Source organism: Schistocerca nitens, chromosome 4 (genome assembly GCF_023898315.1).
Source record: "Schistocerca nitens isolate TAMUIC-IGC-003100 chromosome 4, iqSchNite1.1, whole genome shotgun sequence".
NCBI lineage: Eukaryota > Metazoa > Arthropoda > Insecta > Orthoptera > Acrididae > Schistocerca > Schistocerca nitens.
The window spans coordinates 720577476-720601227 of NC_064617.1; the positions used below are offsets into that span (position 1 = coordinate 720577476).

Here is a 23752-nt window from a genome sequence, read left to right on the forward strand (position 1 = left end):
CTCCCACTTTTAATCTAACAACAATCAGCTGAGGCAGAACACAGGTAATACTTCATTCCTGGCAACCACGGCAGGACGTGAAACGTGCAGACTAGAAAAGATCGAGGGAAGAACAAGAGGGAAAATAAGAGTGCAGCAAATTGTAATTACATCACAGTATGAAAAAATCATAATTACATCACAGTACAAAAAAACTGCCAAGTGGTTGTGAGCCACAAAATTGCTCTCACAGTGACATTTAAACTTTTGTGCCAGAGATTTCACAATGGTTAAAGGATACAAAATTATGTGATAACTGTGAAGAAATTAAGTAGTTTTATCTGGATAACTGAGCATGAACAAGCGGGTTGTTGTTGGCAATGGGATCAACAACTTATACTGACAGCAACGCACAAACTGCGCACAAAACGCACACACTGCGCCCTCTCAAATCTTGAGTAAAGAAGAACATATTAGTCGAGAAAAAGAAGTACCAAGTTTCTCGACATCATTAATACTAAAGAATCAAGCAATAAATCCATGAGTCATAAGACTGACAGACACGCCATCAAGTTATTCTTATCTCATTGGGCACGCATCAATGTACTGGATGTCGAATACAGTTGCACAACTAATTTCAGCATTGGCCACAGCCAGCAGACCACTGGTCTACAGCATCGCAGATAGCAACGCGCACTGAACACTTCTGTGCTGAACTCTCATCCTGTACCAGATTTGTAACTACGGTTTTTGTTCAATTAAAAGAAATGGAAGAACCTTTGCAACAGCCCTTTGATGTAATGGTGTAATAACAGTAGTCACTATATGGTACTTGTTTCCTGCGACACTGTGGAGCCAATATACCTCTGTGGGTCTGCAGTCATCAGCATGAATCTGTGTAGCACTGAGCTACACTTAGTTGCACTCATCAGCTATTCAAGACAAAACAGCAACCAAATATCCTTGTTTACTGCAAGCACTGCATTCCAGAGGTGCAGACAGCTCCTGTAGCTATGACTGTAGAATTATTCGGAATACAATTTTTTGTGGCTGATCGAGTCATTAAAGTTGTGAAGGATGGAACCACAAAATTCAGCACACATTAATACTTTTATAATCATCATGAGCACAAAACAATTTTTTGGTGATTACCAGTTTCAATTTTTTTTTTCTTCACAGCATCTTCACATTACATCATTCACTTCACTGTGACATTAGTATATTTATTCAGTGAGCATGTCTAATGAGACCGTTTGTACAACCTGTGGTAATCAAAGGAACTTCGATCTGAAGATAACTGGCTAAAAATCTGAAATAAGTAATCTCAAAAATTTATATTGTGACCCTGATGATTAATAAATACTGTGCTGAAATAAGGAGTGATAATGGACTCTCCTATGCGCATTGTGTTTTTGCATATAAAGTGATGTAGAAAACAGCATCTATTTTGAGCAGGAACAATAATGCGCGCACAGATTCTTCAGTGTTTGTATTTTGTGGGACTGTGGACGTACTATTCCAACTGAAGAGCTGCTTGAGTGAGAAGTAGCAGCACCAGTCACAAAAACTGACAACAGCTAGGAGAGCAGTGTGCTGACCACATGCCCCTCCATATCTGCATCCGGTGACACCTAAGGGCTGAGGATAACACGGCGGTTGTTCAGCACCATTGGACCTTCAAGGCCTGCTCGGACAGTGTTTGTTTTTTTGTGGATGTAGTATTACCTACTTTATGACGTTTGTTGTCTTATAGGAACACAACAGTGGCATGGAAACTGAGGACAATGGCCAAGTATTGTTGTTGCACACAACAGTTTTTGTACAAATTTGATATATCTAACTCACTGTCAAATAATCACTGTGTGCTGAAGTCATTTTGAATCAGTGAGTGATGTTCACAAACTTATCTAAACTTGGAGACAATTGTTTAGTGCCTTTGCCCAAACACCCTCCTTTTGAGCAAGTCAAAGAAACTCTTATCTAATTAAATATTCACTAAGCAGCAGCATGGGAACACACACACAAAAAAAGGTTTAACCTTTACGAGCTTTCTGAGCCAGTGGCTCTTTCTTCTGGCAGAAGAGTTGCAGAGGAAGGAAGTAGGGTGAAGGAAAAGGACTGGAGAGCTTTAGTGAAAGGGGTACAGTTCAGAAAAGTCACTCAGAACGCAGGTAAGGGGAGACTTACTGGATGGGATGAGAAGGAAGGACCAATTGTTCAATTATCATTAGGCGTTATTATTGTACTATCATTATGCTATCATTATCATTATATTATCAATAATTGATTATTTTCACTGTTCTGATTAAATATTCAGTAAGACACACTGTACACTGTGTACTGAAAATTACGTTGGTAAGTAAAACAACGCAGATCGGTGACCCCACGGAACATATATGTTGATTTATTTTCTGCTGACTGAATCTTAAATAGACAGCTACTATTTTCTTTTGTTTGCCAAAATGGTTGATCAAAAAGACTACAAATGTTGTCAAATAATAGACTACTAAGCTTTACAAGTGGTCTCAGTGCACAGACCGACTCATAACAGTAAAGCGTCAAAGGAAATAATGACGCACATACTTGTGGCCACAGTGGAGTTTATTGTTTTATGAAATGTAATTAATTTCATTTTTATATAATAGAGGGAAACATTCCACGTGGGAAAAAAATATCTAAAAACAAAGATGATGTGACTTACCAAACGAAAGCGCTGGCACGTCGATAGACACACAAACAAACACAAACATACACACTTTTAGTTACATTTTGTTTTTACCAAGCCCATTTTCTATTTGTTTTACTCTGTGAGAATGTGTTAGGAATAAATACGTTGTTGTTCTTGGCAATTCCATCACTGTATCACCTGTGTCGTGTATGGGATCATACAGAAAGCTTCCCACCAAAGCTTCTGTCCCAACTTTACACTAAAATGCTCCTTTGTCATTTATCAGCGGTATTTTCTGTCACTTATCTGTTCTATGACTCTTCTAAATGGACAATTATTTGACAAAGATACTTATGTAAAGAGTGAAAGATGATGCAGATGCAAAGAAAGGAAATCTATGAAGGCTTTCCCGGCGTAATAATTGATAATATTCTTCTCGGGTATGCAGCCGGATCATAACGTCTTCATGACACAATATTTTCGCGCTCCAACTGGCCGCCATCTTCAGGTGAGAGTGCTGGTGCACGATCTCGCTGGAACTGACTTCCCAGCGCAAGCGGCGGCCCCTATATAGGCCGCAGAAGACCCACAATGCGTGCACGAGAAGGTGCCGTAACTGCCCTCTAGCGCAGTAGACATACCCCGCCGCCAGTGGTGGAAACAGGCGAAATCAAGATATCGCTGTCAAAAATTAAAAAATTTTACTCCGACAATCGAACCACAGACCGTTGTTTTTTAATGTCAGATAACACGGGGTTCCATGTCTTACTTAAAAGATAACCCTTGTCTCTATTAATAAGATTGCCAGATAAACGAATCTCTATGGATTCTTTTAAAACACAGTCCCAATAGCGAGATGCAGGGGCAACCATTTGTGTCTCGTCATATAGCATTCTGTGTCCCTCGGTGAGACAGTGTTCCGCGACTGCAGATTTCTCAGGTTGAAGCAGCCGTGTGTGCCGCTGATGCTCAACACATCGGTCCTGAATGGTCCGGATTGTCTGACCAATATAAGCCTTCCCACAGTGGCAAGGGATCTTGTACACACCGGGCTTCCACAAACCCAAGTCATCCTTAACAGAGCCAAGGAGTGCTCTAATCTTGGCTGGCGGACGAAAAATACTTTTGATATGATATCTTTTCAGAATCCTTCCTATCTTCGAGGAAATGCTCCCAGCAAAAGGCAGAAAAGCCACCGATTTGCAGGTATCTTCTGGTGGTTCAGGCGAAGGTCCAAACTGGAAAGCACGACGGATCTGTTTATCAGTATAGCCATTCTGCTTGAACACAATCTTAAGATGGTCCAATTCTTGTGTCAAGCTTTCTCCATCTGAAATGGCATAAGCTCTTGTCGCCAACGTCCGCAGGACCTCCGTACGTTGGAACGAAGGATGACAGCTAGAAGCATGTAGGTAATGGTCCGTGTGCGTAGGCTATCGATAAACACTGTGTCCCAGTGTCCCATCATCCTTTCTGTACACCAGAACATCCAGAAACGGAAGCTTTCCATCACTTTCCACCTCCATGGTAAACCTGATGCTAGGATGCAGGGAATTAAAATGATCTAGGAGGCGGTCAAGAGCCTCTCTCCCATGAGGCCACACCATAAACGTATCGTCAACGTACCTCCAAGAACAGGTTGGTTTTAAGGACGCCGTCTTCAGCGCCATATCTGTCGTGCTTTCCAGTTTGGACCATCACAAGATAGTATTGTGCTGTATATGTATAGAGTAAGTTTAAAAAAAAAACTTTCTTAAAATTTGCATGTGACTTGATAATATTTTATTACAGTAAAAGTAAAGGTAGCTCAAGATATCTTTAGCACGCCCTCCTTGAGGTTTTTCTGTACTGCCACTTACTGGATGAGGTTTCCATGTTTGAAGTTTCTAGGTGACCTGATGGGTAATAAACTGAGGTGACATCAAAAGTGAATATAACAAAAAAAATCTCAGTTCTGCCTGCTTTGCATTCAGAAATATCTTTCACTGTGTTAACCTACATACACAATTGCTAGCACACTTTCACTCAATATTAATATATGGCATAATCTTCTGTGTCAGTGCAACCAAGATGAAAAAAGTATTTATTATACAGAAATGTTCAATGCAAATATTGTGTAAAGTTGGCAACCAACACCTTGCAGATGCCTTTTCAGGAACCTTGGGACTTTTACATTCATGTACCAGTACATATACTGTCTAATACTATTTGTGGTTAATAACAATACTGGAAGTAAAAATAATTTCCATATAAAGTTGCATCCCTATCTAAGATTCAGAATGGAGTTTCAAACTCTGGTTCAAAAGTCTATAACAGATTACTAATAGAAATGAAATTTAAAACACTCAGATAATGGAAAACAAAGTAAAATATACCCTATTATGGACTATTTCTAAGGATATTTGGTACGTACAGCTCTAATGTTCGTATTAAGCGGATCTTGACTTGCCAGAATACAGACAGCTCTAGGGTCTGTGCAAGGTAGATGTTTTGTTTGAAATCCTTACATATTATAAAATGGATGTAAATATGTATTTATGTTCCACACCTCCTCCTAAACCACTAGACAAACTTAGTATTTGGAAAGAATCAGTGTGAGGGGGTGAGAACCACCTACCTATGAAAAGGGTGGGGTGGGGATAAAAAAGCAGTGTAGCCAACAACACTCAAATACCCATACTTTAGTCATCTCCCCACAAAATGGTGAAAGGATAAAAGTTTACTGCTTATTACATTATTGTTGTTCATGTAGTAAAACTGCCACATGAAGCATGATGTTTTAATTTATTACATCTATACTATTAAATGTAGTCATGACCCATTTTTTAAGCAGTATTCATATATGCCACTGAATGTGCCAGCAAAATTATATCATTGTACGACACACAATTCAGGAGATATGAGTCAAATACTTAGATGTGTGAAAAACTGTGGCATTATGTATGCCGTTTTAATTTATTACTTCTTTACTACCAACTGTGTTCAAAAATACATTTCACAGACAGAAGCAACATATACCACTGGATATGCTTGCAAAATTATATTGTTGTACAGCATAACAATCAGGAAATATGATGCAGATGGACCAGAAGGGAAGGAGCAAATGGACAGAGAGAATGGGGAGGAGGAGATGGACAGAGAGGGGGGGAAGAAGGAGATGGACTAATAGAAGATTACAATAAATACATGCCCGAGCAATGCTGGATACTTGTCTAGCATTAGATAAAAACAAGGGCTGAGTAGTATAAGAGAAGCAGCACTGGCTTTCTTCAATGTAAGTGTTATTTCACCTAATACATCTATACAAAGTTTTGTATAGGACAGTGATTCAGATCCCCTACCTAGCACGGATGTGGGCACGTCAACAGGTACTAAGGCTGTGAGTGGCAGCCCCTTCTGGTCTCAGGCGCTTACTGATTTGGAACACTCGTATCGCTACGCAGCCAACACTATGTCCAGGCCCTGTTATTGCTTCATTCACTTTGAGAACTCCACTTATTGTGGACTTATAGGAATGGTATTCATTTCATTTTGGTTCACTGTACCCACTGGAGCAAGTGGCAAACAGTTCTGCCCATGCCACACAGGACAGAAAACTGGCAATGAGCAACTTCCTCACCATGCTGTTTTGTTTAGTGAACCTTGGCTCCTGAGTCTGTCAAGTTGACAGCAGTAGTTGCAGCCCTAGCTGCAGCGGCAGCAGCAGCAGCAGCAGCAGCAGCAGCACACATTGCTTTACTGTTTCTCCAAAATCAACAACAAGTGGCAGCTATTGTCTCCATGCCTCTCCTTCTACCAGTTGCTTCCTTTACGAGGGAAGCAAGAGTTGGGAGGTCTATTTATGGCATTTCTAACTACACTTCAACACAAGTAAAACTGATGATCCTGAATGCCTTAGTGCACTATGACTGTCTTCTAGCAGTAAATTATACAAAGTGGTGCAAAAACTCATGCCCACTCTTGGTCTCTAGTAGTCTAAGGTTTTCTGAAGTTTGCAGTCTGCTGACTGAATACTACAGTCACCAAAAGTGTTGTTGCAGCAAGTTCAGTCAGTTTATTAAGCAAAGTAAACCATCCTAGGCACTGTGGGCTGCTGATTTACAAGGCTTATCTCGCAAATGTGATTTTGCCTGTCGAAAGTATGGCACATATTATGCAGAGTCTTTAATTCAGGACATTATAATCTGCCTGCCTCCGGATTGTGAAGTTAGTACAAAGGCTTTACAAACATTGGATTCTACTTTGAGTGATGTGTTAGAAACTGCTAAGGCATATGAAGTGATTGTCTCAGCACAAGCTCTGTTCTTGATTCTTCTGGTTTCAACACCGTTAGTGGTACCAATCTTACTCTTTGATCAACTGATGACTCCCAGTTAAGGTCATTATCCAGTTCACCAAGCTCTCATGTGTCCAGTAGTCCAGTGACACGGGATTCAGTACTTAGTTGCTGTTGTGCTTGTCATTCAACTGATGACTAAGTCAAGATCTTAATCTGTTTCACTGAGCTCTCATGCGTCCAGTAGTCCGGCGCCTTGGCATTCAGTAACTAGAGCTTCGTCTCCCTCTGCACTGTTATACTTGCAAAGGCAAAAGGTCCTTGATTTGTTATCGAAACCAGAAGAATTTTCCTCCCCGTCATTGAATGAGAACCCAGCACAAGTTGTGCTGTCACATCACATCCAGAGTGTGGCCTTCATCATCACTGGCATCACTGCCCATACCATAATGTCATCTGTGTTGCTCGCCACAATCCAGGACACCTCATGAGCGTCTGCCTCAGCTGGGTGACATTATTTCGGCCACTAGAATACTGCATGCCATCCTGCTGCTGCCAAGGAAAACAGAAGATGGGATACAGGGTTGTTGTTGTGGTCTTCAGTCCAGAGACTGGTTTGATGCAGCTCTCCATGCTACTCTATCCTGTGCAAGCTTCTTCATCTCCCAGTACCTATTGCAACCTACATCCTTCTGAATCTATTTAGTGTATTCATCTCTTGGTCTCCCTCTACGATTTTTACCCTCCACGCTGCCCTCCAATACTAAATTGGTGATCCCTTGATGCCTCAGAACATGTCCTACCAACCGATCCCTTCTTCTAGTTGTGCCACAAACTCCTCTTCTCCCCAATCATATTCAGTACCTCCTCATTAGTTATATGATCTACCCATCTAAACTTCAGCATTCTTCTGTAGCACCACATTTCGAAAGTTTCTATTCGCTTCTTGTCCAAACTAGTTATCATCCATGTTTCACTTCCATACATGACTACGCTCCATACAAATACTTTCAGAAATGACTTCTTGACACTTAAATCTATACTCGATGTTAATAAATTTCTCTTCTTCAGAAACGATTGCCTTGCCATTGCCAGTCTACATTTTATATCCTCTCTGCTTCGACCACCATCAGTTATTTTGCTCCCCAAATAGCAAAACTCCCTTACTACTTTAAGTGTATCATTTCCTAATCTAATTCCCTCAGCATCACCCGACTTGATTCGACTACATTCCATTATCCTCGTTTTGCTTTTGTTGATGTTCGTCTTATATTCTCCTTTCAAGACACTATCCATTCCGTTCAACTGCTCTTCTAAGTCCTTTGCTGTCTCTGACAGAATTACAATGTCATCGGCGAACCTCAAAGTTTTTATTTCTTCTCCATGGATTTTAATACCTGCTCAGAATTTTTCTTTTGTTTCCTTTACCGCTTGCTCAATATACAGATTGAATAGCATCGGGGAGAGGCTACAACCCTGTCTCACTCCCTTCCCAACCACTGCTTCCCTTTCATGTCCCTCGACTCTTATGCCATCTGGCTTCTGTACAAATTGTAAATAGCCTTTCGCTCCCTGTATTTTACCCCTGCCACCTTCAGAATTTGAAAGAGAGTATTCCAGTCAACATTGTCAAAAGCTTTCTCTAAGTCTACAAATGCTAGAAATGTAGGTTTGCCTTTCCTTAATCTAGCTTCTAAGATAAGTCGTAGGGTCAGTATTGCCTCACGTGTTCCAACATTTCTACGGAATCGAAACTGATCTTCTCCAAGGTCGGCTTCTACCAGTTTTTCCATTCGTCTGTAAAGAATTCGCGTTAGTATTTTGCATCCGTGACTTATTAAACTGATTGTTCGGTAACATTCACATCTGTCAGTACCTGCTTTCTTTGGGATTGGAATTATTATACAGGGTATCATGCTGCAATGAACATCAATGGGGTGACTTTAGAATTCCAATTGGACACTAGCACGGTTGTGTCCCTAATTAATGGGGATACTTACCAGTTCATTGTCTCCCCACCACTGTGCAAAGTGGGGATACACAATGGCCAAACAATCTCATGTGGGGTCAAACCATGCTGCAAGCTACATACAAAAACGTAGTTCGACAATGAAATTTACTTGTAGTTAATTCTACTAACATTTTTGGTCTCGAGACTTTTGTACTTTTTGGGTCCCAGGATGTATTGTGTGAAAATTTCAAACAGCTGTTTGAACCTACCTTAGGTTGTGTAACAAGTTTTCATGCACTTGTGTCTTTGAAGCATTTGGCAGTGCCTAAGTTCAGTTGAGCTCTTCCCATAACGTTCACCATATGCAAACAATTTAATGCAAAACTAGACAGACTTCAGAATCTGGGTGTAATCTTCCCAGTCTTGCCTAGTCAGTGGGCAACACCTACGGTTATTGTACAAAAATTGAAATGGTCACTTCAGATCTGTGGTGATTTTAAGTCTACCATCAATGCCAAAGTAAATGTGGCTTTGTACCCAATTCCTAGGAAAAATTGTTTGTTAATTTGGCTAGAGATCAGTATTTTTTCAGAAGTTGATCTCACGGATGCATATTTTTAATTACCCATTGATGAGCGCACAAAACAGTTTCTAGTGATTGACATGTCATTCGACATGTGCAGATATAACATACTGTCTTTGGGGTCCTTGCACTCCAGCAATTTTCCATGGCTGTCTAAAACAGTTCAATCAGGGCATCTCTAATTGTGTCAATTATTTGGACGATTTGCTAGTTATGGGGGCCACGCGGGAGCAGCACTTGCACAATTTATAACTGCAAGCCAATTGCTGACACTGTTGTCTTGCAAGTGAAATTTCTTCCACCTGAGAGTCAAGTATTTTGCTCACATATTAAGTAAAGATGGTCTTACACCCACACAAGACCATGTGATCACCTTTACTAATTTACCAGTGCCTAAGAATCTTAAAGAATAGCAATGTTTTCTGGGCAAAGTCAATTATTACACAAAGTTCATTCCAAATGCTGCTCATACTTCCCACCCACTTAACCAGTTGGGTAAAAAGGGTGCTCTATTTGTATTATCAGAAGTGTGTAAATTAGTGTTTGTGCAACTTAAAAAGTGTCTTAGGTTGGCCCCTTGTCTGGCGACATTCCAGCTGAAGGGACAGTTAGCACTGGCCAAAGATGCATCCAATTGTTGTAGTGGTGCTATCCTGTTGCATAAATTTGCTGACAGCCTGGAACAACCTACTGCCTTTTGCATCTAAGATGATGAACTCTGTGAACAAAATTGTTTGCAGATTGAAAAAGAAGTGTTGGCTATTGTTTATGGTGTCTGGAAGTTCCTTGTATACCTCTATGATACTAAGTTTCCTCATGTCTCCACTGTCATTGTTTGGCCCCCATGCAAAACTTCTGAACATAACGACACAGTGGCTGCAGCAGTGGGTGTTGTTTCTTAGCAACTACAGTTATGGCAACCATTATAGAATTACCACACAGCACTCTAATGCCGATGTGTTGTCTCATTTGCTCTGTGGCCCAGATGCCAATTTTGACAGACACAAAATGCTGTGCTTTGCCTTGGACACAAATCAGTGTCATACCCTTAATGTGTTACCCGTTACAGCAAGAGGCATAGTGACAGCAATGAGTTGAGGCCCACTCCTTTGCAGGGAGTTGCCCACAGTGTGGCGCGGCTCGCCTGAACATTTGCCTAAAAACACGGACCCAGAATGGTGAACTATATTAGACTCAATGTTATGGAAGGAGTTATTTTGTTGTCCACAGACAATGCTGAATGTTGGGTGGTTGCCCCTCCCATGCTCTGTCTCCGAATATTGTGACTTCTCCTAGCTGCACATTCGAAAATGTGCCAAACAAAAGCAATGACACGCCATCATGCATATTGGCAAGGCACAGATGCTGCCATTGAACTACCACCTGTAACTTCTACACCTGTGTGCACAACCAGTCGGCCCCAGCACAGCATTTTGACTCGCGGCTCTGCCCTTATAACTTATGGCAAAGAGCACATATAGATTTTGCCGGCCCTTTCCAGGGAGTGGTGTGATTGTTGGTCACTGACGCCCTTTGAAATTTCCCATATGTAGTATGGATGTTTACAACATCTGGTCTGGGCCTTACCTACCATCTTTGCTTTAAAAGGGACCGCAGATACATTGGTTTCTGACAACAGCCTACAATTTATGGCTTCAGTGTTTTGGGATTTTTATAGACATAATGTTATTTGGCACCTGATCACCACCCTATTTCATCCAGCATCCAGTTCACAGGGTGAGTGGTTGGACAGGATATTCAGGTCAGAGATAAAAAAAATCTTGACATTGGCAGCCTCAAGGTATGCACTCACCAGCTTTCTGCCCATGTACCAGTCCACCCCTATCAATAGATGTAGCCTGGTCATGATTTTGCATAGGCACCAACCACATAACGTGTCTGACCTGCATCTGGCAGCACAGACTTTGCCTACCCTCAACCCCATGTATTATCATACTGGCTCTCATGTGTGGACCTACACATTTGCCCGAACCCTACATGGACCCAGGGCATCATGTTTGCTAACGGGGTGACAGATGTGCGATGTGGTGGTCGCTCATGAGCAGTTGGTCTATCACCACAATCAACTTCGCCAACAGAGTGTGCCACCCCTAAGTCTTCCTCTGTCACTGGTGGGGGAGCACTGCTGGACTCATCCCAAAACCGTACCATCCTCTGGACCAGCTTTTCCCCCCTCCACCCTCTGTCCCAGTGCAAGGGGTCGATGAGAAGTAGATGTTGACATATGATGGGAGCCAATGGAAGTGGATCCCCTTCCTCCCACCATGCCGTGAATGGCTCCCTTCCCTACCACCAGTGCCAGCCGCTCTGAATGACTACAGGACCGTGAGTGTTCTTGGAGTGGGAAACTGATGGAGGATGACCAACTGGTGCCACCCTCTTTCATACACGATGGCCACTTCCCCGCAGGCTGGTCTAAATTGTACCCCATTGGTTGTTACTGGGCCTAAATCCATACAGATAGTGCCATCTCCCACTCTGACTGTAGAGGATGTGTTGCTCAAGCCAATAATGGAAATTTCAGTTTCGCCCTCTGCCCATCTTTGCCGCAGTTAGCATAGGTCAGGCTATTTCTGGCCCTACATGCTGACAAAAGGGGGGAGCGGTTTTGTATCTGATAGTGATTCGGGTTCCTAATCTAGCACAGATGTGGCCATGTCAGATGCACTAAGGCTGCAAGCAGCTGTTGCGGGCCACCATTAGAAGGGGAGAGCCATTGCTGAGATATGTGCATCATGTGGCATCACCCATGTACGTTAGTTTGTTTCCATTCTTGAGTGGTTATTGGCTTGGAACTATTGTATTGATATGCCGACTTCGCTTTGTTTCGGACTTGTTAGTCCTTTGTTCAGTTAATGAACTCATTTTGTAGCAGACTTACAGGAATGTGTGTTAGTTTCCCTGTGGTTTGGTGTACACACCGGAGCAAGTGATGATAAACAGGATAGAAAACATAGTGGTTTAGAAGTAATTCCATGGTTATCAATGTTAGTATTTAACTTTAGTGGTTGCTAAATCAGAAACTCAAGAGTTAATAATGAAAATAATGACATTTCAGAAGTAATGGCACAAGGGATGCAAAAGGATATGGGCACAGAGAAATAACGTTCCAATTAAAAACATTTTATAAATGCTGCCAAAGTAACACAGAAAATGTCAAAAATAGTTTACTGAATGCCTACAGAGGAAGAGATCAAAACAAGTGTCTTTACTAGTGATATAACACAGAGTACTACTTGGATACTGTGAAAAAAAAATGACAGAATGGAGTAATGAGAGTACAACTATGTAATTTTACTGTTCAGAGACATGAATATGAAAATCAGTCCTACCTTCAAAAATAGCAGCTGCAAAATGTCCACCGCCGAGCATAATAACAGCCCAGGTTGTTTTCTTCAGAGAGTTATTTGCCAATGACACCAGATCATGAATGTTATCTGGCAAGCCCTAGAATAATTCATGTATTTTAATGCCGTTGTGACAGTGAATATTACATATTCATACAATGCATTTATTTTACCTTCTTTCCAAGTAAAACACAACGATAAAAAGATATAATATTTCCATCTGAATTTTCAAAAAATACTTTAGCATGCCTAGAGGCTTGCAATGCACTGTTTGGTATCTGCTTTTCACTTTGATTCAATTCATTTTCATCTTTTTCTGCCGTGTTCTCTTTTTGTCTTCCTGGAGAATTTGACATATCTGAGGAGTCTGCATCCAATTCTTCACTTTCAGATTCTGAACCAGAAATGCTTGAAACATCATCTGCAATATAAATAATGTTTTTGAGTTTGCTTTAAAATATTGTATCATTTAGCTAATCATACAAAAAAAGACAAATTATATGCACTCCTCCGTTTGCAATGACAAAAAGATAAATAATATTCCTCCATTACCATATGTGGGTTATCCTGTCCACATACACATGTGCGTCCACACACATTACTATCCCCACTTTCATGTGCACCTCCATGTCTATCCCCCCCCAACACACACTTTAATTTTTACTGAGTGCCACTTGCACAAAAGAAATTTTATTTCTTTACCAGTTTCAATTGCCTTTCTTCAGAAGATTAGAATTATCGCAAATGTAGATGTATGCAGCATTGTACTGTAGTCAAATGGATCATACTGCATGTACTATGAGCCATATGACTGAAGTACCATGCTGCATGCATCTGCTTATTTTTTATGCTCGCTAATAATGCGATAATTCTAATCTCCTGAAGAAGGGCATTACATATACTGCAGTATTATATGCTGCATACATCTGCTTATTTTTGATGCTCACAAATAATGAAATAATGCTAATCTTCTGAAGGAGGACACTAGGTGCCTGAAACCAGCAACGAAATAAAATTTCTTTTGTGCACCTGGTTGCTGATTTTTTCCAACAAATATATTTAGAGTTGTATAAGATGGATAAAGTACTAGATTTCAGATGTTAATGTGCCTTTCAACCATTGAGTAATGGAAAGTTACAACAGAACACAAAAGTAAATTTTTGGTTCATTAAGTACACAAAGATTGCTCCAAATAATTTTACCTTTTGCATATCTTCAAAAACTGAACCTGGCAGTAATAGTAAAAAAATTTCCATACAAGATGATTTCCGCTCCCAACTGTCAGCAGCACTAGTAAATCAAACATTGCTCTTCATGTGTGTTTATAAGAAATCACTGTGCTGCATCATTCAAGGTTCTATTGCAGTGGCAGTGAATTAGTTTTGATGTGTGACTAATCTCGTCAACATGATATGTGTAAAATCTCAGTCCAATGACAGTCTTATTTGAGATGATTGTGTATCTAATCATCTGAGTTGACTGGGGGGGGGGGGGGGGGGGGGGGGGGCACCACAGGAACTGTGGCAAATTGTGGCATACTTAATATATACGAGGTCACTGATTTAAAAATTTAATTTATAATAAAGACAAGTGACATCTCTTCATATCTGAAATCAATACAGACTTTCATTGGGCTAGAATGGGAATCCATACCCAAACAACCTCATGTGACAAAAGGGTGTGTTGCAGCAGGAGTATTTGCAACACTTGTAAATTGTAGTTTTGGTGGGATGGGTGTAAAAGAGAAAGAGAATCATAGACGATACATCATGACAATCAATGTTACACAAAAATATACCAACAGTATTGAACAATATTATATCCTCTAGAATAAATGCAAAATATGAATTATGCAGACTATAAAATAATACGAGAGCAAGAACTTAACAAAGATGATAAGTAAACAAGATAACAAAGACAATTTTGTACTAACATTTGAGCTTCAGCTAACCAAGATTTAGCTTGTCATCTTAATTTTGGAAGAACGAGCATCATCCATATTACATGGAATGTCAAGCTCTCAATCAGAAGTATTGGGAATAAAGAAAATAATTTTTGGTTCAGGTTCAAATGGCTCTGAGAACTATGGGACTCAACTGCTGAGGTCATTAGTCCCCTATAACTTAGAACTAGTTAAACCTAACTAACCTAAGGACATCACAAACATCCATGCCCGAGGCCGGATTCGAACCTGCGACTGTAGCGGTCTTGCGGTTCCAGACTGCAGCGCCTTTAACCGCACGGCCACTTCGGCCGGCTAATTTTTGGTACTGTCAATCTCAGACGAAAAGAGTTCTGCATAATAAACAATTATAGTGACAGAAATTTAGCATGCACACACAAAATAAAACCTGTATTGTCAGTTAATTATTAAAACTTCTTATTAAAAAAAAGGAAAAGTTCAATAAAGAAAATCTTAAATACTGCAGAGGAAAAGTGTCTAACTGTTTTCTGAACTCAAGACAAGCCAACATTTCTACAACACATTTAAAAAGTCAAGCTTGTGCTGGAGTATAAATACTATTTAAAAAAATTAAATTCATTAACACACATCTTTTTAAAGGGTAGAATGAAGGGTAGAGTGTTAATTAAATTTACAAGTGTTCTTCTGACAACATAAAATTCTCCATAATAATAATGAATGGGGTAATTTGTTCACTGCAAGCACAACAAACTGTCATATGAAGCTATGAGCTAAGAACTGGCCAGTCTCCAGTGCACTAGTATCTGTGACAGGCTTACTGTTTTCCATTAGTTTGCATCTGCATTTTCAACAAGCTTGGAAGTACAAATCATTGTCTAAAAGACAACAGGCTTCAATTTCATCTTTTTTGCCTACTATTTTCATCAAATTTTAGTAGCAGGATGGATAGGGAGTGTGTATGGTGTGTGCAGAACAGGAGCAGCTGGCCACAGTTCACAAACAGCTGAAGACACTATTGGGTGTGGTCAGCTGTCTGAAGGCTCCTCTTTTGGGTACAGCAGCATTGGAGAATCTTGCATGTCACGCGGAACACTTCAAGTGTTGCTTGTTTCGCCACTGGCTCCACTGTCAATGCATCTTCTGGCATACCCAGTGTGGGAGAGCCATGCTTACCTCAGAGTGGGTGGCACAGAAAAATCAGGATATTTCAAATATTAAGATGTTAATAGTAAACTGCTGAAGCATTTGTAGCAAAGTCCCTGAAGGTACTGTCCCCCCCTCCAGGAAAGTTTTGAGCTTAATTTATACTCAGAACTGAAGCTGATGAAACGTGAAGTACGAAGCTCCAAAATATTTGATGAAGCACGGAGCATATCTCAAAAAGACAGGTTAGATGCCATAGGGAATAGGGTGGAGGGATAGCAGGGTGTGTACTAAAACCAACAAGAATATTGAGCTCAAAACTGAACCTGGCTGTGAAGTTATCTGGAAGTGACTAACCAGGCTACATGAATTCATGTTAATCATCAGATGTTTTTACCAACCATAACAATTGTAGAGTCATTCAAAGAAAGTCTACACTAAGTAGCACAAAAGTACATCAATCAAACATTTTGTGAAAGTGACGTTAACTTATTGGGTATAGAATGGCACATCTACAGATCCATAGCAGGTGATATGGACAGATAGTCTTGTGAAGTAGTTCCGAACATATTTTCCGAAAAGTGTCCTGAGCAGCTAGTTCAACAATCCACATGCAATGGAAATATTTTACATCTTGCACCTCTGGCCTGGCCTTATAGACAACGTCAGTATATAGACAGGGATTAGAAATCAAGTCGTAGCAACAATGGATAGTACAGTTAATACATTCATCATGAAGGCTGCAAGAGATTTTATGCTAGAAAGAGCAGATAAATAGTTGTTACCATCCTGCTTAGACAATAAGTGGACATAATTTAGTTCAATATGATTGACATAGAAGAATTAGAGGCAAAATTTAACCACACTGAAATTGCTGTCCGGAGAAGAAATTGCGTGTTTGCTAGATTTGTAATTAGTAGGTTTGTAACAATATTATGAAAAGGAAAGTTGCTACTCACCATGTAGTGGAGATGCTGAGTCGCAGACAGGCACAACAAAAATAAATTTAATACTGACAGTCTTTTTGTTGTGCCTATCTGCAACTCAGCATCTCCGCTACACGGTAAGTAGCAACTTTCCTTTTCATAATATTGTTACATTCCATCCTGGATTATCTATTGTTTGACTAACTGGTAGGTTTGATCAACACAGGAGTTATTATGAAAAGTGGAATCCCTAGAGGGAAGCCAACATTCTTTTTGTGAAATGCTATTGACAAAATTTACAGAAACGGCATTTGCAGCTGACTGCACCAGTGCACATTTTGTATAAGGATCATGAAGATAAGGTAAAGAGAATTTAGGGCTCATACAGAGGCACACAGACAGTTGTTTTTCCCTTGCTCCATTTGCAAGTGAAATGGGAAAGGGACTGACTGGTAGCGGTACAATATAACCTCAACATTGTACAGTATGGTGCCTTGCAGAATATATATGCAGATGTAAAACAATGCTCTATGTGGAGATGATATAGAATGACTTATATAAGGTTCACCTTGAATGAACAGGCGTTTTCACCAACTGTTGGTTTTAATAAAGATTGTTGTCTCTTAGTACTAGCAACAGTTTCTATCAACCAAGCACAGCTCTGTGTCACCACAGCTGGATAACACATTACAGATGAAAGGCATACTGCGATGTGTTCCTTGCAGGCACCATCTATTGCTATATCCGTTTACTCATTTTATCAAATTTCTATGTGCTCTGATATCCTGAAGAATGATAACTGCATCTTCTGCTGTTGTAGAAGGTGAAGAGTGTCATCTGAAAATGGGATGATTTTCTTACCCAATATATGTGATGTAATAACCAAATAACAGCAAAACACTAAGGGAATATGAGAAATATCCTTCCTCAATGATGCCACATTCTCTACAATGCATTTAGTATTGGTTACAGCTCAACACTAAATATTGTTAACTCATGAGAGAAAAAAAAAAAACTGAACCCTCACTGTGAGCTGCTATCTACTCTCTGCCTATGCACTCACCAGTCCTTTCCCACTCTTCTTCTCCCCTTTCAGCTATCTATAAACCGCCCCCCCCCCCCCCCCCCCCCGTCCCCCCCCCCCCCTGTCCAACAGCCTCCCAATGCTGCACCTGGCAGGCTTACCCTGCCGCCTTCTATTCCCTGCACACTTCGCCAGACGGCACTCTTCCCTCTCCCCCTCCCCCCACCCATACCCTCCTATCCCATGCCATTCTCTGACCCACTCATGATTGCTGCTTTCTTTCAACGCAACAGTTGCAGTCTGGTCTGAGCAGCCAGAGATAGCAATCATGTGTGTGTGAGGTGTGCATGCTTGTGTGAATGAGCATGTGTTTTCTTTCCTGAAGAAGGTGAGCAGCCAGAGATAACAATTATGTGTGTGTGAGGTGCGCATGCTTGTGTGAATGAGCATGTGTTTTCTCTCCTGAAGAAGCTAAGTATGTAACATTCTTTGACAGTTAGTTTCGACATTTAAAGTGTGACAAGATCAAAACTATCAATTTTTGCAAATGTCAATAACTTCTACTTATTTTTGTTAGCCTACATTCATAACTGCAGGATACTTGTTGACAATGAAGCATTGTAACAGTCCCAAAGTTCTAGCAGAGGTCCAATTATATTTGTTTCTTTTGTCCCAAAAACTTCTACTCATTTAAAGTTGCTGTTGCATCCAACACAGTTTTCTGCTTATACCACCTCAAACTTTTATTTTTGCTGTTCTTGTTCTTAATTATTATTATAGATTTATAGAGTTACATGTTCTGAACCACCTTCATCAGTGTTCACATAAATACTGAAGCTGAGTACCCCATCTCTCTCTCTCTCTCTCTCTCTCTCTCTCTCTCTCTCTCTCTCGTGTGTGTGTGTGTGTGTGTGTGTGTGTGTGTGTGTGTGTGTGAGAGAGAGAGAGAGAGAGAGAGAGAGAGAGAGAGAGAGAGGGAGGGGAGGAGGAGGAGGAGGAGGAGGGGCAGGCATGCGGGAGCATGTGTTGTGTTGAGCAATGTTTGCACAGTTGATTATGAAAGTGAAAGGAGGGAAGAGTGTAAAACTCAGTGCTGACATATAGACTTCTCATCTCAAACAGCACTCAATATGATATCGAACTTAATATTCCCTCTGACTGTTAACTGACAATTTCACATGCTTCTGCGATGATGTTTGTCACTTTAAACGGAATATTGGTAAACAGCCTCGTGATCATTAACAGTGTACTGCAAATTCCTCTCCCTTTCATAGGCAAATATTCTTAACACCAAGATTCAAATCTGCTATCCAAAAGCAGAGAACAACACAATAATTCATTATTTATGGCAAATGCTCACGTCTATTTTCCCCTACCTTGATGTGGATCTGAACTAAGTGCTACAAATTATATCAGCATACATAACAATCTTACAAAAACAATAAATTTTTGACAGTATAATGTAACCGTATAGATAAAAAATCTACTCGCTAAGTGGAGGCACAACACACACATAAAAAAAGGTTATAACTATTCAAGCTTTCGGAGACAGTGGCTCCTTCTTCCAGCAGAGAGGTTGAAGGGGAAGGAAAAGGGCTGGAGAGGTCTGGGAAAATGGGTAGTTTTTAGGAAAGTGACCCAGAACTGGAAGTCAGGGGAGACTTACTGGGCAGGATGAGAAGGAAAGACTGATTGTTGGTGACTGCACGGGATGAGGTTTGAAAACCTGAGAGCTTAAAGTTGGAAGACAGGGTAATAAGCAAGACAGAGATTACTGCTAAAGCATCGTGCATGAGTTAATATGAGTGAAAAGCTAAGTGCATTGTATATAACAGCAGTGGGAAGGAGACAGCAAAAACTAGATGAGTAACATATTGAAACAGGTAGAAAACTAAAATGGAGTGAAGAAAGTAGTAGTTATGGCAAAGAAACATTGAGACAGAAGAAATTAACATAATTTAAGGCCAGGTGGATGGTGAGAACGATAGAACTAATTTCCACCTGTGGAGTTCTCAGAAACCTGAGAACTCCACAGGTGGGAAGTAGTTCTATCGTTCTCACCATCCACCTGGCCTTAAATTATGTTAATTTCTTCTGTCTAAATGTTTCTTTGCCATAACTACTACTTTCTTCACTCCATTTTAGTTTTCTACCTGTTTCATTATGTTACTCATCTATTTTTTGCTGTCTCCTTCCCACTGCTGTTATATACAATGCACTTAGCTTTTCACTCATATTAACTCATGCTGGTTGTCTGGGGGGGGGGGGGGGGGGGGACCTGTAAAACGACACGTCATATACTAGATATCATGTAGACACTGTTCGACCTTTTACATCAGCATGACTACCACCAAATCATTAGTCAGGATAAATGCGCATACGCAGAGGGTGTATATTGGTAACACACACTATCCTGTTACAGAGCATGCTCTACTACATGACAGTCGTGACACTGGTGTCTGTTTCACCACAAGCGCTATCCAGTTTCTCAGAACTCCGAGGTGAAAACTAGCGCTACAACATTTCCTTGGTTTGCCACCCACGTGGCCTTAATTTAGATTAATTTCTTCTGTCTCAGCATTTCTTCATAGAAACTACTCCTTTCTTCACTCAATTTTAGTTTTCTGCCTCTTATTTCTTACCTGTCTATTTTTCACTATCCCCCTCCCATCTCTGTTACATACAATGCACTTAGCTTTTCACTTTTATTAACTTGTACACAATGTTTTAGCAAAAATCTCTGTCTTGCTTATTACCCTTTCTCCCACCTTTAATCTCCCAGGTTTTCAACTCTCATCCCATGCAGTCCCCAACAATCAGTCTTTGCCTATCATCCCTTCCATTAAGTCTCCCCTGACCTGTGGGTCTGGGTGACTTTTCCAAAACCTACCCCTTTTCCTTGCCCTTCACCCATTCTGCCGGAAGAAGAAGCCACTGTCTCCAAAACCTTGCGTAATTATAACCTTTTTTACGTGTGTATTCTGCTGCCACTTGGTGAATAGATTTTTTATCTAGCCAATTACATCAAATAACATCAGTTAGTACATTTAAGTAAGCAGCACCATCACGACAGATAATAAACGTCATAACTTACCAGCAAGTGATAGAAACTGATCCTCTGAGACATATTTCAGACCTGCAAGATTTTGTTTTAGGTTATAGCGATGCCAATCTAATTTATAATGTTGACGCTGATGAGACTGATGGTTAAAATTCACATTGCAAAATGAACAGAACAATGTGTCTGATACGGTAAGATCTTCCAGCCTGCTCAAAATATCAACCTCATTCTCTTTCCCTGTAAATAAATAAAAAATACATAAATAATAATAATAAAACACCATTAGAGGTATCCAGAACGAATATTCACTCTGCAGTGGAGTGTGCACCGATTTTAAACATCCTAGCACATTAAAACTGTGTGCCAGACCAATTCTTCAACCTGCGGCCTGGAAAGAGGTATTGGCAGAAGTAAGGTTTTGAGGACATTTCATGAGGCATGCTTGTAGCGCTTCCACAGGGCTCATCTGATCCCAGCCAACCCGATTAAGAGCTAAGACGGTAGTGGAGTAAAGAATCCCTTCTAACCACGAAGGTTCATAACAGTGAAAGTGAGAAGATTAAAAACATAATGAGCTCGAGCTGAACCTACAATAATAAAACAAGGTGAAAGAAATAATCAGGACAGAAGGTGGCTGGGGCCAAGTGAGCAACCTCAGGACTCAGCATGTGATGGGGGCTGTAACTCACATAGCCGTCCCACCCCCAATTCATTACAGTAAAGGTGTTAAAAGGTGGAAACAGCACCCACTATCTTGAAGGAAGTAAGAAAACCTGTTCAGTTGTTCTTTCATCATCAGCTAGTTGCAAGGGTAAAGAATCCTTGAGGTCTTGCCTTCATCAGAATGCTAGACCTAAGATCTAAAGGCAATTCAAACATAGTACAAAATGGGTGACCAACACAGCCGGCAGAGGTGATGGGGTCGAGAGTAACCGTGTGTGTGTGTGTGTGTGTGTTTTGAATAGCCACTTTCCTTCTCATAAGATTGTTACATTCCATCCCGGATTTTCCATTGTTTGATTTCAGACTGTATTATGAATATAGTATGTAGTACGAATGATGTCTGGGACCTCTTCCCAAACCCATGGATCAACTTCAAAAAGCGTTACCACACAAACAGCAAATTTCAATAGTGATGGAGCAAGAGATGAGCAGAGTGGAGAAGAAGTAAGAAGCGGACAGAGACAGGGAGGAGTAATAGGTGGGCAGAGAGGTGGTGGACAAAGAGATGAGCAGAGATGGAGAGCAGCAGGAGATTGGCAGGGAGTGGTCAGAGAGGAACGGGCAGAGAGGGCAAGTTGGAGGAGATGGGCAGAGAGGGCAACTTTGAGGAAATGGGCAGAGAGAAGAGGGAGAGGGGTATGGTCAAACAGGGGAAGAGGATATGGTCAGTGAGAAAGGGCAGGAGGAGATGGACAGAAGGGGAGAGGAAGAGTAGGGCAGAAGTAGAGAGGAGGATGTGGACAGCAGGGGAGAGGAAGAGGAGGGCAGAAGGAGAGAGGAGGATGTGGACAGCAGGGGAGAGGAAGAGGAGGGCAGAAGGAGAGAGGAGGATGTGGACAGCAGGGGAGAGGAAGAGGAGGGCAGATGGAGAGAGGAGGATGTGGACAGCAGGGGAGAGGAAGAGGAGGGCAGAAGGAGAGAGGAGGATGTGGACAGCAGGGGAGAGGAAGAGGAGGGCAGAAGGAGAGAGGAGGATGTGGACAGCAGGGGAGAGGAAGAGGAGGGCAGAAGGAGAGAGGAGGATGTGGGCAGCAGGGGAGAGGAAGAGGAGGGCAGAAGGGTAGAGGAGGAGGTGGACAGAAGAGGAGAGGGAGGAGGAGGAGGAGGAGGAGGAGGAGGAGGAGGAGGAGGAGAGGGAGAGGAGGAGGAGGAGGAGGAGGAGGAGGGGAGAGGAGGAGGAGGAGGAGGAGGGGAGAGGAGGAGGAGGAGGGGAGAGGAGGAGGAGGAGGGGAGAGGAGGAGGAGGAGGGGAGAGGAGGAGGAGGAGGAGGAGGGGAGAGGAGGAGGGGAGAGGAGGAGGAGGAGGAGGGGAGAGGAGGAGGGGAGAGGAGGAGGAGGAGGGGAGAGGAGAAGGGGGAGGAGGGGGGAGGAGGAGGGGAGAGGAGGTGGAGGTGGGGAGAGGAGGTGGAGGTGGGGAGAGGAGGTGGAGGTGGGGAGAGGAGGTGGAGGTGGGGAGAGGAGGTGGAGGTGGGGAGAGGAGGTGGAGGTGGGGAGATGAGGTGGAGGGCAGAAGGGGAGATGAGGTGGAGGGCAGAAGGGGAGATGAGGTGGAGGGCAGAAGGGGAGATGAGGTGGAGGGCAGAAGGGGAGATGAGGTGGAGGGCAGAAGGGGAGATGAGGTGGAGGGCAGAAGGGGAGATGAGGTGGAGGGCAGAAGGGGAGATGAGGTGGAGGGCAGAAGGGGAGAGGAGGTGGAGGGCAGAAGGGGAGAGGCGGTGGAGGGCAGAAGGGGAGAGGCGGTGGAGGGCAGAAGGGGAGAGGAGGTGGAGGGCAGAAGGGGAGAGGAGGTGGAGGGCAGAAGGGGAGAGGCGGTGGAGGGCAGAAGGGGAGAGGCGGTGGAGGGCAGAAGGGGAGAGGCGGTGGAGGGCAGAAGGGGAGAGGCGGTGGAGGGCAGAAGGGGAGAGGCGGTGGAGGGCAGAAGGGGAGAGGCGGTGGAGGGCAGAAGAGGAGAGGCGGTGGAGGGCAGAAGGGGAGAGGAGGAGGCAGGAGGGTGGAGGAGGAGATGGACCATGAGAGGGGGAGGACGAGATGTGTACACTAAATATGACATACAGGCATGCAAGCAGAGCTGTGGGGAAAACGTTAGTCTCAGAGTAAAAACATATTCTTCGAGAAAACAAAGCACCT

At 42.1% G+C, this 23752-nt stretch overlaps 1 protein-coding gene across 3 annotated transcripts in view; it reads right to left on the reverse strand.

The window, feature by feature from the left end:
* The window catches only part of LOC126252841 (ankyrin repeat and zinc finger domain-containing protein 1-like), a 97261-nt gene that overhangs the window by 46924 nt on the left and 26585 nt on the right, over window positions 1-23752 (reverse strand). For 2 of the 3 annotated variants that reach the window (XM_049953787.1, XM_049953786.1), the window contains 3 exons: window positions 20937-21140; window positions 12999-13246; window positions 12811-12925 (listed from right to left, as the gene is read on the reverse strand). In XM_049953787.1, the coding sequence (XP_049809744.1) occupies window positions 12811-12925; window positions 12999-13246; window positions 20937-21140 (567 nt within the window). The remainder of the gene's footprint in view (window positions 1-12810; window positions 12926-12998; window positions 13247-20936; window positions 21141-23752) is intronic. The other variant, XM_049953788.1, reaches the window with a different exon arrangement.